The sequence below is a fragment of the Schistocerca serialis genome, chromosome 5, assembly GCF_023864345.2.
Source record: "Schistocerca serialis cubense isolate TAMUIC-IGC-003099 chromosome 5, iqSchSeri2.2, whole genome shotgun sequence".
NCBI lineage: Eukaryota > Metazoa > Arthropoda > Insecta > Orthoptera > Acrididae > Schistocerca > Schistocerca serialis.
Window position 1 is genome coordinate 135,664,347 of NC_064642.1, and position 16,550 is coordinate 135,680,896.

At 36.7% G+C, this 16,550-nt stretch overlaps 1 protein-coding gene across 3 annotated transcripts in view; it reads right to left on the minus strand.

Annotated features, from left to right (window-relative positions):
* LOC126481325 (NHL repeat-containing protein 2) overlaps positions 1–16,550 on the minus strand; it is a 167,439-nt gene that overhangs the window by 89,092 nt on the left and 61,797 nt on the right. For all 3 annotated transcript variants that reach the window (XM_050104989.1, XM_050104990.1, XM_050104991.1), the window contains exon 6: positions 1,889–2,124. In XM_050104989.1, coding sequence (XP_049960946.1) covers positions 1,889–2,124 — 236 coding nt within the window. The remainder of the gene's footprint in view (positions 1–1,888; positions 2,125–16,550) is intronic.

Below are 16,550 nucleotides of genomic sequence, written 5' to 3' on the forward strand. Positions count from 1 at the left end.
TAAAAAATGACTGCTTCAGAAGACAAGAACAATGCTGTTATTTTTTTACAAGAGTAAATAAAGAAATGGAGAATGAATATCAGGATTTCCATACTTTGTTAGCCAAGATGATGAGATATACTCATGTAGTTTAACAAATAGTGCACTATCTTGCATGACAGAGGGTCAGCCAAGTGGATCAATGTCTACTGGTCTGGTGCACCAATCAGCCCGAATGTGGTTTTGATGCAGATTCCCACACTCATAGAGGTATATGTCAGGCTGAGTCCTCATCTCTCCTTCAGAAAGAAACACAACATGAAACAGTTAAGACAGAAAAATACACAGAACACAGCTTACATTATTCACATATATGACTCCCCCTCCCATCTCATAGAGCCCGAGGATGTGACTAAACGACTGGCACCCAAAAACAGAAATAAAATAATTAATAAATTCAGGATGGGTAACTGTCCATAAGGTGCAGAGCAGAAACACAAGATTAGTGCCAGAAAAGAGAGAGGTGAATACATAGAAGAAAATGAACTTTAATGGGATTTGTTAAAGTATCTTTGCTTTGCAACACTTTTTATAAAATAATACGAAAACAACACTCTGTATAAATTATGATAAATTAAGATCAGTAAAACGAGCAGTAAAGGAACATGAACATAACAATTAATCTGAAAGCTACTGAAAAAGTGAAAAACCAGTAGTTCAAACTGCATTAGAACTAGCATGATGCCGTTTTCAAATCAATTTGACAATGAAACAAATGATAACCAAACGAGATACATTTTTCACCTTCAATTTAGTCAATAGTTTGTGCACTGGAATAGCTCAATTCAAAGTTGTATGCATGTGCACTTGTATAAAGTAAGTGTTCACCTTGTCTGTTCATAGGATGTTTAACCACATGTGCACATTATTTCCCATTTATGCCACCAAATCCTTTAAAATAAAGATGGGCAATGGATCTAGAACAACTATACCTCCATATGTTAGTTTATCACATATATTTTGTGCATTTCTGTGGAAATGCTGTAGTACTACTGGCTTTTCAGGTTATTGATTTTCCACTTTACTTTCAGATCATCTTGTACCTGTAAATCTTATGATAGACTTTTCACTAAAGAATCCAATATAAGTAACAAACTTCTTGGGTGATTACTAAAATATAACTGTATGTACTTCTATGGTATATAGTTAATAAAAACAATATATTTGCTTCATTACTGGAGATTTAAATATTTTGTTAATCAGTAGCACATTGTTTCATGATTGATTACTTAGCTGTGGATTCTTGTGAGCAACTACACTGAGGGCAACAAAACCTTGTAATGACATGATAAGTTCAAGGTATTGTTCTTTTTGGTGAGAAATTACAAAGTATTTCTTGTCTGTATGGAATTTTATAGTGGAGATAACTGCATTACATAGTACTGAACTTGGGATAAATTTCAAAGAGTTTTTGCAGTGGTAGTGTAGGATTTGCACAGGAAATATAAGCACATCTACATCTACACTCCACATGCTCCTTCCTGTGTGCAGTAAAAAGCACCTCACATACATTATCATCCTATCTTTTCCTGTTCCATTTTCAAATGTTTTGTGGAAAGAACTACTATCAATAAACTTGCATACCTGTTGGAAATTCTCTGATTTTACTGTCATGGCCATTTCACAGTATACATGTGAAGGGAAGTGAGAGATTACTTGATTCTTCTTTAAAAGGATGCTCCCAAAAAATTAACAGCAAATATCTCTGATACACAGCTACCTCACAGCATCTAACTCTGGAGCTGGATGAGAATATCCACAATTCTCCCATGCTTAACAAATGAAAACCTGTTTTGTGTTTAACAATATTAATACGACTGTAAATCAATGAAAATGCTAGAGTACTCACTGCTGTTTCCACCACACAGTGTCCCTCAGAAACAGAGCCCATAACTGGTGAGTGCCTGCCATGGCTATAAGAAGTACACTGAGATCATTTTGTGCATCTGCCTCTCTTCCAGGAACAAGACAGAGGTCCCAGGGAGATGATAGGGACTGCTGTGTCCACAGGCCACCTCCAGCTGTATCGTGCCCCTGCTTGCCTGTTCCTGCCACAGTTGTCACTTGGCATGCAGTGAGATCTATCTAAAACACGTACAAGTCATATCAGATCACAGAAGCTGCATGGTCCGTAGGTAAGGTGTGAGGGGGAGGGAGGAGGGAGGAAAAAGGGAGGAGGAAAAAGTTGAGGATGAGGAAGATGAGGATGAGGTTGGAACAGTTTGTAATTATGCACAAGCTGAGTATAGTGTCACATACCACAATATTCTTTGGTTATAGCATCACTGCACATTTGAGGTATTTGGATAGTGCTGATGAACACTTATTTGATTTAAGGTACTGTTGAGCTGCTGAACAATGATGTGGGTGAATTAACAGGTTTTGAAGTATGTGGGAGAGGAATATCATGAGAGTGGTCAAGTTTTATTGATGCATTAATTTATACACTCACTAGTTGGTGCTGGGGCTGCATCTAAGAGATTTATTTGTGAAGGATAAACTTAACTAGGAGAATGTATCAATTAAAGAATGAGAAACATGTAAGGTTATTGAGGATAGAATTTATCTGAGTGCTTCATCAATATTTCAGTGATACTCCAACAAAAGCTCAACCATTGTTGAACATGCTCTGTAATATTTATTAATTCAAGAGGAGGACACCAATCAAAATGGTGGCTTGCTGGGAATTGAATATTAAAAACTGAATATGTGCCACAATCTCATGGCGTTAACATGCAAGACTATAATATTTCATATTTCAAGAAGAGAACACAAATTAATCCCTCACTTGGAAGTGAATGTTTAAAACTGAATAACTGCCACATCTCAGTTAAACTAGCCTTGACAGTAAAATCTAAATTGATTTATAATTTATTATAACCTTGGATAAGTTGTGCACCCAATACAAATTCTGTGAACACAACTTCTAAATAATAATCCACTGTAATAATTTTCAGATTCAAATTAGGAAAAAATATACACACAATGATACATAAGATATTGGAAGGAAATTATGAATGTCAGCAGTGAGAAAAAGAGTCACATGTGTCTGCAAATGTGAATTGTGTATGGAACGAATATTACGGGATGCAAATAAACCATGTGATGGCAAGAAAGATAAATGCCAATAAATGGTTTGCAGTTCTGTGGAACTTCCAATCATCAACTTCACATCAGAAATGATTCACCATGCACCAGCATCAGATTACCCAGTATCCAGGACACTTGATGCTGAACACAAAGTAAGTTTCACAAAAATTAGCACATTAATTTGCACATGTTTTGAGGAGTTCAAATATGACTGTACTGATACATGACACTGTACTTATTATTGAGTATAACAGTAATACTCAACACTGAATTACTGTGTCAATGATCAATCTCGTGCTGAGTATCACAGAACAAGGTGAATTAGTCAAAGGGAAAACTCTTAATATGTTCAAATTGAACATAGCAGCTAAGCTGAGTTAGGAGAATCAGGATTTGCGGAAACTAGCATGGTGCAATATACTGCAGATGTGGTTGAGTGTAGCACATTTAGTGTACAAGATGGAAAAACAGTGAATGAAGAAACTGAAGAAAAATGAGAATCTTTCTCACAAAATATGAATGATATATTATAGCAACTCATGACACAACTCTTAACCAGGTCCAATAAGAAAGCAAGAAATTTTAAGAACCTAGTGGAAAGGCAGAAAGGGTTGAAGAATCACACCAAAAAGTGATGGAAGAACTAAACTAAAAGCACAAAATTAAGTGAAAAAAATTAATAGAAAAATGGGATAAGGTATAACAGTACAGGAAAAATGGATTAACAATGTTGAACAACAAATCACGATCAGGGGCTGAAAACAGAGAAAATTTAGTCCCAAATAAGTGTAGCAAGCAGAAATGAGCCTGCAGGTAGAAACAATGGAAAAAGATGTAGCTAAAGTATGAAGGACCAATAAAAATAAACTACAAATGGGAGCACAAAAACCTCCAAACACATGCAGAAACAGTAACACATGCTTACCTCTGCTGATCATGTATAAACTTTCACTACAACCTTTTTCACGGTATTTATGTCATTGTCAAACATCCCACCCATCAGCCACCAAGACTTAGTGGAAACAGGAATACTTCAGAAGATGTCCAGTGTAGTTCTGGACAAAATATTAGAAATGTGAAAGTTCAAATCAAACAATGGAAAATCCAGGATGCAATGTAACAATATTACGAAAAGGAAAATTGCTACTCACCATGGTTTTCAGCCATTAAGGCCTTTGTCAACAACAGATGACACACACACACACACACACACACACACACACACACACACACACACACACAAATGCAACTCATGCATGCGACTGCAGTCTCAGGCAACTGAACCTGGTGGTTTCAGTTTCCTGAGACTGCAGTCATGTGTGTGTGTGTGTGTGTGTGTGTGTGTGTGTGTGTGTGTGTCATCTATTGTTGCCGAAGGCCTTAATGGCCGAAAGCTTTATTTGTGACAGTCTTTTTGTTTTGTTGGGCTTATCTGTGACTCAGCATCTCCACTAAATGTAAAAGTTTCATGAACATGACCATACAACATGGAAGACTCACCAGCAGCTAAGACATACAGTCATGAAACCATCACTGTATGAGTAACACAGTGCTTGGGTGCTGGGGGGAGGGGGAGGGGGGGAGAATCCAGTGGAAATTAACTAAGAAAGCACAGAGAATACTGTATAAAAATGTCTAAAGAAATAAGGAAGCCAAATTATGGATGGAAGAAAACTGGTAATTCAGCACAACCTGCACACTGAATTATTAACAACTGCTGATTTGATAAGTTCTGATGAAATGGAACACTTTACCCATTTTATTCATATGAATTAGGCCTGTTACTAAATGCGCTGTCAGACTGTAACTTGGCCATGTAAGCAATACTCACATTCTGAAAGCACTTCTCTATCAGTAACAGTCTATGTAATTGATAATCCCACTAGTTTCAATTTAATCTTGAATGCTAAGTACTATTTAATGTTATAAGACAATTTACCACTGTTAAAACTGAGTTATCATTTTAGAGGAAGTAATCTCATTGTTCAAGTCAATTTTATAGCTTTTCTGTTCATTCAGTCACCTCAAGTATTGCAGAAATGTGATGAAACATTTGTGAGGTAATGGTTCATGGGCATTAAAAGCATTCTTGAAATGGACTGGCCTGCAAAGAGTCCTAACTTGAATCCAATGAAACACCTTCGGGATGAGTTAGAATGTCGTCTCATTTCACACCCCAAAGTGCAATCAGTACCTTCTCTGGTTTTGGATCTTGAGGAAGAATGAGCTGACATTCCTCCACAGGCATTCAGACATCTCACTGAAAGTGTCCCAAGAAGAGTTCAAGCAGTCTAGATCACACAGTGTATACCATCAAGAAATATGTTTTAGAAGAGGAAATAAATACTGGTTATGACATACCTTCACTCATGACATGTGTGTTTTCAGAGCTTGTGCATCCATACAGTTCACAGGCCCACTTACAGGTGCAACCTGGGTCAGCCCCTGGATGCTCTTATGAGCTGCCAAAGAAAGAGTATTATTTAAGAGATTACAAACCTGTACTTCACTGTGTCTTTCGTATTTCTCTATAAGGAAATCACATTTGTTCTTACTATAGCAAACTTGGCGATGTGCATGGGATCAAGTTCACTACAGCAAGAAAAAATGTGATTTATGGAACATAGTGCTTTAAGAGAAACATGTAAGATACACTGAAGTACAGGCTATGCATAGCACTGAATGCATTGACTGAACAACAGTAATACAGGTTACAGAAAAGGCTGAGCACCTGTTTGTGATTGCAAATAACACTATTTCTTTGGCAGCTCACCAGAGCATGCCAGGAGTATGACCCAGGTCACCTCTATAAGCAGGCCTGTGAACTGTATGGCTGCGCAATCTCTGAAATCGCGCACATCATCAGTGAAGGTACATCAGGTTATGACCTGATTCTAAACTGCTATGGCTGTCTCATCCCACCCTTTCCTTCAAATTCTATTAACACAATCAGTGCCATTTCTAAATACTTAACCACAGAAATAAGTACAAGGATGGGAGCATACAGTGGATATAAATTCCCATACTGATGAAATTCTAACCATGAATTCATGTTATGATGACAGCGAAAGGGAAAGATAAAAACACCTCTACATTCATAACAAAACTGTTTCTAGTTAGTGACAAAACAAGCACTACGTTACCTGATGTACAATATTATAGGCATCAGTCATTCTTTACTCTGGAAATGAAGAAGTCATCTGGGAATGAAATGCTGTTACCAGCAAAATAAAGACACAAAAGGCCAGTAGAATCTCTCTGGAAACAGAGAATTCAAATGAAACTGGTAGCAGATATACAGGGTGGTGCACGAAAAACTGTCCCAGAGTACAGACTGCTCACTAATTAGGCACAAATTGTTGCCTGCCCTAACAGATGCAATAAAAAGTAGTTCAACATGTAATAATTAGATAATAAAGAAATAACAGATAGGCTAATGCAAAGGTCTATATTTACTGAATTAATCTTGTCTTTCACATCACACTGCATTAGGTGCTGCAAATGGCCTCCTTGTGTCTCAGTTCACTTTTGCACATGCCCTACTGTGTTAATATACACTTTGTGCAACTCTGCCGCATCAGTCCTCAAAGTTTCATCACGAACATTGTCCTTCAAGTCTTCTAATATTACTGGGTTAGTTGCATACACTTTTCCCTTCAGACTGCCCCACAGATAAAAGTCACAAATGGTTAGGTCCAATAAATGTGGTGGCCACATTCTTTTTCTGACAGTCCTTTCTTCTGACAATCTTTCATGAATTTGTGATATTACTGACACGAAGTATGACAGTTTACCCCATCCTGTTGAAAGACAGCATATGTATGTTTATGGGAATCAACTGTGCATAAAATTCTTTACAGATTTGCATATACATTGCAGTGTTTACTATTGTTTCTAAAAATATGGAACCCACAATCTGATTTGCTGACACTACACACCACACTTAGATTTTTTCACCTTGAAGAGGTTCTTTATTAATTATATAGTGATTGTTCGTCAACAAGTATTTGGTGTTCTGGGAATTAACATGTCCTGTCAGACAAGGACGCCGACTATCCAAAATTTCTGTGGGTGCATATCAATGGTGAAATGTGATGTATGTTTTTTGTGGAATCTCAATATTTTTTAAAATGATTACCTTTCATTTACAATCTTTTATGAACACTGCCTGTGTCATAAAGATCTGTGCTGTGATAAAATAAAATATATTGGTACTATAAGCACATGTTGAGTCAGGAACACAGCTGACTTAAAAGCAACAGAAATGAGATTGAACTGAGGTTCAGTTATACTTGGACGAACCTAAAAGTCCAGAGGTGTAAGATAAATGATACATGCTCCCCTGTAAAAATAAAAATCCTGATCACCCCAACCTAAAACATATAACCTACCATTAACTAACTATTGAGGTAGTCTGTAACAATTGGCTTATTTGTATCTCAGATTATCCTTTGTTATTGCTCAATATTAGCAATAAGATGTCTTAAAACAATTGTTGATGAATAGGGTGGGGGTACTGTAGCATGTCACTCGTAAGAAAACACGAAAGTAAGCCGAAAAGACGGGATTCCATTCACAGTATAGTGCAACTGTTGTTCTGGGGACTGCCTTTGACTTAGTCAGAGAAAGGCAAGGGATGGGGGAGAGTGTTGCATGGTTGCCTTTGCACAAAGACGTCTGAAACAAACAGATGTGTTTTGGATTCAGAAATTTTAACTTTCATCTCAGTGTTTTAATAGTTCATTACTTGCTGATAAAGGCAAATGAGTAACATTTATTTTATTTTGTCTTTATCAAACTAAAAATTCTGTGGATACGGTGCCCCCCAAGATTGATTATGTAGTGCTCGAACCCCAGTGTACCAACATAGTTGGCGCACATGCTGTTAGATGAAACCAGGCTTCATCACTCGTGACATACAGCAGCAGAACCAACATTCTGCTCTCAATTGTTTGACAGAGCCACTTAACAGAAATTCACATGGTTTTCTTTATCTTCCTCCTTCCTGGACACATGTCATTTTGCTGGGTTTAGTCCATACATGGTGCAAAACTTGTTGATGAGACCTACACAAAACATTCACTTTTTGAAACAATTCATGTGTCCACTCATTTGGACTTTGCATCATTTGTACTTGAATATCCTAAATCACAGTAGGTTGCTCGATTCCTTTTAGTGTTTGCAACCGATCCTGTAGTGCGCCACTTTGTCACCATATACTGTGTACTGCTCTTTTCTGGCATTGAAATGACACGAAACCTCTTTGCAAAAGTGTTCCAAGTTTCCTTAAATGAATTGTCAAACATGTATTGTAATTCCTTCTTGACAAGGATACATCTTGCTGAGATATTTACTTCACATATTTAACCAAGTTGCAATCGCTTTCACTCATTCCAATATGCAACAGCTTCGAAACAATTCATGACAACTGGCTAGTGACAATGAGCAGCTTAGAACTTGGGGTTGGTTTTAGTGCGCCATCCTGTATATGGACAGCATTCTCAAAACCAGTTCATTCCTTACTTCACCTTGCATTGTTTTTCATGCAAAAAAGGTAATGTCACCCATCTCCTCCTATAAAGCTGGACCTAGGATTGAACATATTGTATTAAAATTGGTCCAGACTCAACAATGTTCTGAGTTACTTTACAATTTTCTAGCACTTGTATTTTTTGAAAATTCTACATGAAACACATTTAGTCTTGGCAAGTCAGCTTTGATCGACCAGAATCTGTGGTGTTATTGTCAATCTTAACAAAAAACAACTAGCTTTGACTGAGAAGGCAGGTATAGATGGATTGTGGGCCTGACGTTCTTGTTGAACATTCTTTACATGGGTAGCAATCAACTAATCATTGGTATATCATTTCTGGCACTTTCGTCAACTGTTACTGACATCTTCCACTTGATCAGCCAGCTTTTCAATCCTTACTTTCTGACTTTTTATACACACTATTTCTAAGCCTTTTCTGTCACCGCTCTTCTCCATCATCCCCTGCACTATCACCAACTAAACTTTTCAACTTACACTTTTTTTCCAAAACAACCGAAATGGAGAATGAGAGGATAAGAATAACTGACAAAGCCTCTTGAAACAAGATGGGGCTGGTAGATAGTGGGAGAAAGATGGGAGAGTCAAAGAAAGGAATTCCACTTGCTGGTCTAGTAAGGGCTTCGAATATACAGGCTACCAACAGAAACAAAGTGAAAGAAAGTGAAGGGAGTGAGTGAGAATGCAAAACAGTAAAACAAACAAGGCAGACTGCAATGAGTGTTTTACAGGTTAGTATTTTCATGCTTGCTTGTTAAAAAACGATGAGCTGGAAAAAAGGATCAAAATTGCAGGGAAACTAATTTTGAATGATGTTACCTGATAAATGCATTGTTTATATCCATGAAAAATTTGAGATTGCAAAGTTGAAATTTATAATCAGGACCCTGAAAAACAAAAAGGAGCAAATTTTCGTGGACTGCAAGGAGTTGCTTTACCAAAGATGGTATAGTAAATGACAGTCACTTAGTACGACAATTATGTATGAATATACGACTCCTGGTTGAAGGGCTAATTTTGCGTACCTAAAGATTATCTGTAATCTAAATGAAACTAGTTATGTTAATAGAAGTTATTAACATACAGCTGTGTGGTGTGTGACATGATTGTTGAAAAGCTTGACCAAATTTAGTAGGGTGATTTTTATATTCTCAGTTTCACAATTTCTCATTCACTTCTTTTTCATAAGTATAATTTTTATTGCCAGCAATGACAAAACTATGGCATACATAGTCACGTTGTTACAGAACAATAATCACATTTGATACATATGTCATGAGGATTTGCACTTACGGTGTCACAGTATGTGATAATATCTTAATATTTTGGTATGGTACAAACTTGGTACTTGTTGTGATTTTACATATGTTTCAGAGGCTCCTGGATGTTAGGTGATGGTACACAACCAATTGAATGGGTAAGAAGTACATTGGACAATGAGCCATGCACAGTTGTTTTGTACTGAGCAACATTCCACTACATTTGATTCCACTAGTAAAAGGAACCTCACTACGAAGGAAAAAGTAGGTAACATTTGGAGCCAGTCTCCAAGTTAAGATCAGGCTGACAAAGTCATTAATAAGCCAATGTTCACTGCTACCGAGTCTCACTCATCATAGAGAAGTAAATTCTCATTGCTGGAGCAGAATATGTAACAAACAGCAAAAATAATTCTGTAAGCGCATGACCTGTCTAAATACTGATTGCTGTCTTTGGAGGAGTAGGATATAACAGTCAAGAGTGATATTATATTATTATTATTATTTCTTTACTTTCTCAGACGTTAAGTCTGGTTAAAAATGGAAAGTGACCCGGACCTTGATCAAGCATCACTACCTTTTAACTGTATGGTATGTGTTATATTGCATTTAGGAACTTTCGGGTAATTGAACATGTATCAATAATTACAGATTTCTGTAGTTGTATACAGTATATAAGTTTGGATGTAGCTGTATTGCATTGATGTACTGGTGGATATTGTGTGGTATGACTCCTGCAGTTGATAGTGTAATTGGTATAATGTCAACTTTATCCTGATGCCACATGTCCTTGACTTCCTCAGCCAGTTGGATGTATTTTTCAATTTTTTCTCCTGTTTTCTTCTGTATATTTGTTGTATTGGGTATGGATATTTCGATTAGTTGTGTTAATTTCTTCTTTTTATTGGTGAGTATGATGTCTGGTTTGTTATGTGGTGTTGTTTTATCTGTTATAATGGTTCTGTTCCAGTATAATTTGAATTCATCATTCTCCAGTACACTTTGTGGTGCATACTTGTATGTGGGAACGTGTTGTTTTATAAGTTTATGTTGTAAGGCAAGCTGTTGATGTATTATTTTTGCTACATTATCATGTCTTCTGGGGTATTCTGTATTTGCTAGTATTGTACATCCGCTTGTGATGTGATCTACTGTTTCTATTTGTTGTTTGCAAAGTCTGCATTTATCTGTTGTGGTATTGGGATCTTTAATAATATGCTTGCTGTAATATCTGGTGTTTATTGTTTGATCCTGTATTGCAATCATGAATCCTTCCGTCTCACTGTATATATTGCCTTTTCTTAGCCATGTGTTGGATGCGTCTTGATCGATGTGTGGCTGTGTTAGATGATACGGGTGCTTGCCATGTAGTGTTTTCTTTTTCCAATTTATTTTCTTCGTGTCTGTTGATGTTATGTGATCTAAAGGGTTGTAGAAGTGGTTATGAAGTTGCAGTGGTGTAGCCGAAGTATTTATATGAGTGATTGCTTTGTGTATTTTGCTAGTTTCTGCTCGTTCTATAAAGAATTTTCTTAAATTGTCTACCTGTCCATAATGTAGGTTTTTTATGTCGATAAATCCCCTTCCTCCTTCCTTTCTGCTTAATGTGAATCTTTCTGTTGCTGAATGTATGTGATGTATTCTATATTTGTGGCATTGTGATCGTGTAAGTGTATTGAGTGCTTCTAGGTCTGTGTTACTCCATATCACTACTCCAAATAAGTAGGTCAATATTGGTATAGCATAAGTATTTATAGCTTTTGTCTTGTTTCTTGCTGTCAATTCTGTTTTCAGTATTTTTGTTAGTCTTTGTCTATATTTTTCTTTTAGTTCTTCTTTAATATTTGTATTATCTATTCCTATTTTTTGTCTGTATCCTAGATATTTATAGGCATCTGTTTTTTCCATCGCTTCTATGCAGTCGCTGTGGTTATCCAGTATGTAATCTTCTTGTTTAGTGTGTTTTCCCTTGACTATGCTATTTTTCTTACATTTGTCTGTTCCAAAAGCCATATTTATATCATTGCTGAATACTTCTGTTATCTTTAGTAATTGGTTGAGTTGTTGATTTGTTGCTGCCAGTAGTTTTAGATCATCCATGTATAGCAAATGTGTGATTTTGTGTGGGTATGTTCCAGTAATATTGTATCCATAATTTGTATTATTTAGCATGCTGGATAGTGGGTTCAGGGCAAGGCAGAACCAGAAAGGACTTAATGAGTCTCCTTGGTATATTCCACGCTTAATCTGTATTGGTTGTGATGTGATATTATTTGAATTTGTTTGGATATTAAGTGTGGTTTTCCAATTTTTCATTACTATGTTTAGGAACTGTATCAATTTAGGATCCACTTTGTATATTTCCAATATTTGTAGTAACCATGAGTGGGGTACACTATCAAAAGCTTTTTGGTAATCAATGTATGCATAGTGTAGTGACCTTTGTTTAGTTTTAGCTTGATATGTCACCTCTGCATCTATTATCAGTTGCTCTTTACATCCTCGTGTTCCTTTGCAGCAGCCTTTTTGTTCTTCATTTATAATTTTGTTCTGTGTTGTATGTGTCATTAATTTCTGTGTAATGACTGAAGTTAATATTTTGTATATTGTTGGTAGGCATGTTATGGGGCGATATTTTGCTGGGTTTGCTGTGTCTGCTTGATCTTTAGGTTTCAGATAAGTTATTCCATGTGTAAGTGTATCAGGGAATGTGTATGGGTCTGCAACGTAACTGTTAAATAATTTAGTTAGATGTGAATGTGTTGAGGTGAACTTCTTTAGCCAGAAATTTGCTATTTTATCTTTTCCAGGGGCTTTCCAATTGTGAGTAGAATTAATTGCTTGGGTGACTTCATGTTGCAAAATTATCACTTCAGGCATTTGTGGTATCATCTTGTATGTGTCTGTTTCTGCTTGTATCCACCGTGCATGCCTGTTATGTTGTACCGGGTTTGACCATATGTTGCTCCAGAAGTGTTCCATGTCTGTTGTTTGGTGGATTGTCTATTTTAATGTGTGTGTTATCTATTGTCTGGTATTATTATTATTATTATTATCATTATTATTATTAGAAGAAGAAGATAAAGCCAAATTTTCCTGGATCCAGTTTTGTTGCGGTTAAATTTTACTTTACTACCTTTTCTGGCCACAAATGAAATTAAATGAGCTGCCACATGACTTATTAGTTCAGCTACAATTTAGAATTTTAGCAACTATTGTATCAGTTACAAGATTTTACCACCCCTGTGCCATGCCATGTCACTGTGTGATAACCTTAAGTACATGAGAAATCTTTGTAGGAAGATGCTTTGAAACCTTGTAAGTGGAATGTGACATCAACAGATTTTGGTAGCAAAGATGCATCATGTTTAAAATCAGACTCTCTTCAAACTGTAGTCATTTGTAATTTGAAGCATGACATTGTGAGAAAGACAGAAAAGTACTAATATGACTGAACTTAGTACTGGGCTGGTGGATAAATTCATAGTGTTTCTGCCTGAGTTTAATAAACAAAACAATACACCTGACTGTGAATTTAATCATCAATAATATATTCTCCTTCACTATTTACAAGTCTGCCAACACTGGGGTAACTTTCTGATTCTGTGACAACAAAAATCACTTGGTTTTGAGGGGAAGAACTCATCAAGCCATGTTAGGATGCATTTTCATCCAGAAAGGAAGTTCCTTGAAGGTTCTTTGACAGAGAGCAGAAAATGCGAAAATCTAAGGGTGCAAGATTAGGTGAATAAGGTGGGTGTGGAATAACTTCCCAACTCAACTCCTGTGCAGTGTTTTTTTGTCAGTCTAGCACAATGTAACAGACATTATCATGGAGCAGTATCACTTCACGCAGTCTTCCTGGTCATTGTTCTCAGAGTGCATCTGCAAGACATATCAGCTGTTGACAATAAATGTCAGCATGATGGTTGCACATTGGGGAAGCAATTCATAGTACAACACACCGTCACTGTTCCACTACATGCATAACATTCTCTTTTGTGGATGCGCAAGGACTTTGTACAGAGAATGACGACTTTGTTTGGCCTTAACCATTCCTGTCTTTTTCTTGTGTTACCATAAAGATACCCTTTCTCATCACCAGTAATGCTACAGGATAGGTACGGTTGGTGTTGTTCACGAGCCAACTGATGAAAAGCCAGCACAGAGATGCACATATGGCCACCAGCTGATTTTTATGATTTTCGCTTACAGCATGTGGTACCTATATGTCTACTTTTTGAACCTACCTCACTGCATGCAAACGTCACACAGTTCATCACATTTGCCAATTCTCAAGTACACTGACATGGATCATTGTGAATTAATGCATTTAAATGATCTTCATGAAACCCCAAAGGTCTTCTTGAACGTGGATGATCACTAGCATCAAAACAATCCTCTTTAAAATGAGAAAATCATTTTCTTGCTGTGCTCTGCCCAATGACATTATCCACATATGTGACGCAAATGTTTCTGGCTGCCTCCGCTGCTGTCACTCCTCTACTGAACTCACACAGAAAAATGAGTTGGAGTTCTGATTTCTCCATTTGGCACTGCACTTTCTAATGTACATAGCTCCACTCACTATATCCTCATGGTAAAATGAAAATATGCAAATAAAATATGAACAGTGCACTACAAATAAAAAAAATGACAGTCAATAAATAAACCCATAGCAAATGGAAGACCAACATGTAAAACAAATATGGTGCAAACTTATGCACCAATCTAATAAAGATGGAACTGAAGCATGAATATTCATTGTTGACCTACAAAATGTGTGTTCAAATATGGATCTGTGTTTAAATTTTTTTTAAAACCTGATAAAATTTACCTTGCTTTGGGCCAATGACGAATTCACAGTTACAAGCCCTGGAACTTGAGGATTCATCGAGCAAAAAACATTATAGCAGTTCAATACATTTCTTCCCCCTTTCCTTACACAACTTCAAAAACAACTATTTCCACAGCAGAATCTCAAAGTAATTTGTGGTAAAAAATACTTAGCATATTTCTTTTTGTCAACAAAAAGTCAACTCTCTTTACAGTCCCTCTCTGAGACTTCCCTGAATTTTCTAGGTAATTCATTTACCCTGAGAATTCATGCTTTGCCAGGTTTTCCAAACAACTCAACCCCTGGTAAGGGGATGTCCATTAAATTACATGAAAGGCTTCCTTCTTTCTTCTTTGGATACCCCCTCGCCCTTGGGAAGATTTGGTGAGATGTGGAAGGACCACCACCCTCCCTTCCCATCCCCCTCATGTGAGATTTAGCCCATAGTCAGGTAAAAATGAGTTCTTTTTTATTTTTTAAAAAACTGATTAAAATGCTGAAATAAAACTATGTTGTATTTATAAAATGTATTAAACAGTATTTTTAACACATGATTAAAAATACTTGAAGTACGTCAACACTTGGTAGTATAAGGATGTACAGACACACAATATGGACAAGAAGGCTACATGAAAATAATGTGAACCATTTTGATAGATCCCTAAAGAAATGGGCTTATGTTGATATATTATATATATTTAATTTCACTGAACCTTCGTTTACTTTGCAGATGAAACAAAACATTGTTCATACCTTCGTTTGAGCCATATGATTATGTAGTTTATGAATCTTTTGATTTATGTGGTCGCTAAGAGAATTCTTGTCTATGAACCTCAGCTTGGTTTTCTTCCACAAATGATTAACTTCTTGCTCACATATATGCTTTGACTTGCCTGCATGTCACTTACCATATGTATTGTAAAAGTTTTTATGCAAATTCATGTTGAACACAATAACAGCAGCTTTATATGCATTGCAGAATAGCACGAATGACCGACTGATTGACATGCAGTGACTTCGAACAGCACAGCAGAGAACTCCCCAAATGAAATCTAATACTTGTGCAGCACTTGTTTCAAATCAGGAAGTCATGGGCAACCACACATGTACAACATTCAGTTCAATTCAGAGAGGACATGGGTATTGGTGGGTACTTTAATAATTCCTATGCTCAAGATTAATTATACACAACAAAACATTAATGTATATTCTCTGCATTAAGAAGGTGGCATGAAGTTTTTATTGTGCCCCCCCCCCCCCCCCCCCCCACAAATGAGATTTGGTGAGATTTTGCCAGAACCCTTCTCTCCCTCGCCATTTTGAGCTTACATAGTTAAGGGATGTCCCCTAATGCATGAAAAGAATTTAGATAAAAAGATCATTCTCATTCTTTATCATCTAGCTTGGTGGCTCACTGCAATAAACCCAATGGTCTGGGATTTGATCGCTGGTCAGCCATAGGATTTTTACGTGTCACTTATTGCTTTTTTCACATCTCTCAATGTTAGTTAATTTGAAAAATTCTGAGTTTTATCATGGTTCAGAGTCCACGTTAAGCTATATGTCCCCCTATAACTGTCCGAGTAAGGCAACTCAAAGATTCTAGGAAGACAAGCAAGGGCATACCACTTCCGACAAGACTGTGCTTAATAAAGCACAGTGGAATTCGAACCAAGGTTCAGGGTGATGACAGATTTACTTCACCTGTCTTTATTATTATTATATTACTATTTATTAAATTGAATTCGTGAATTCAGATGATGTTTGTTCTCTT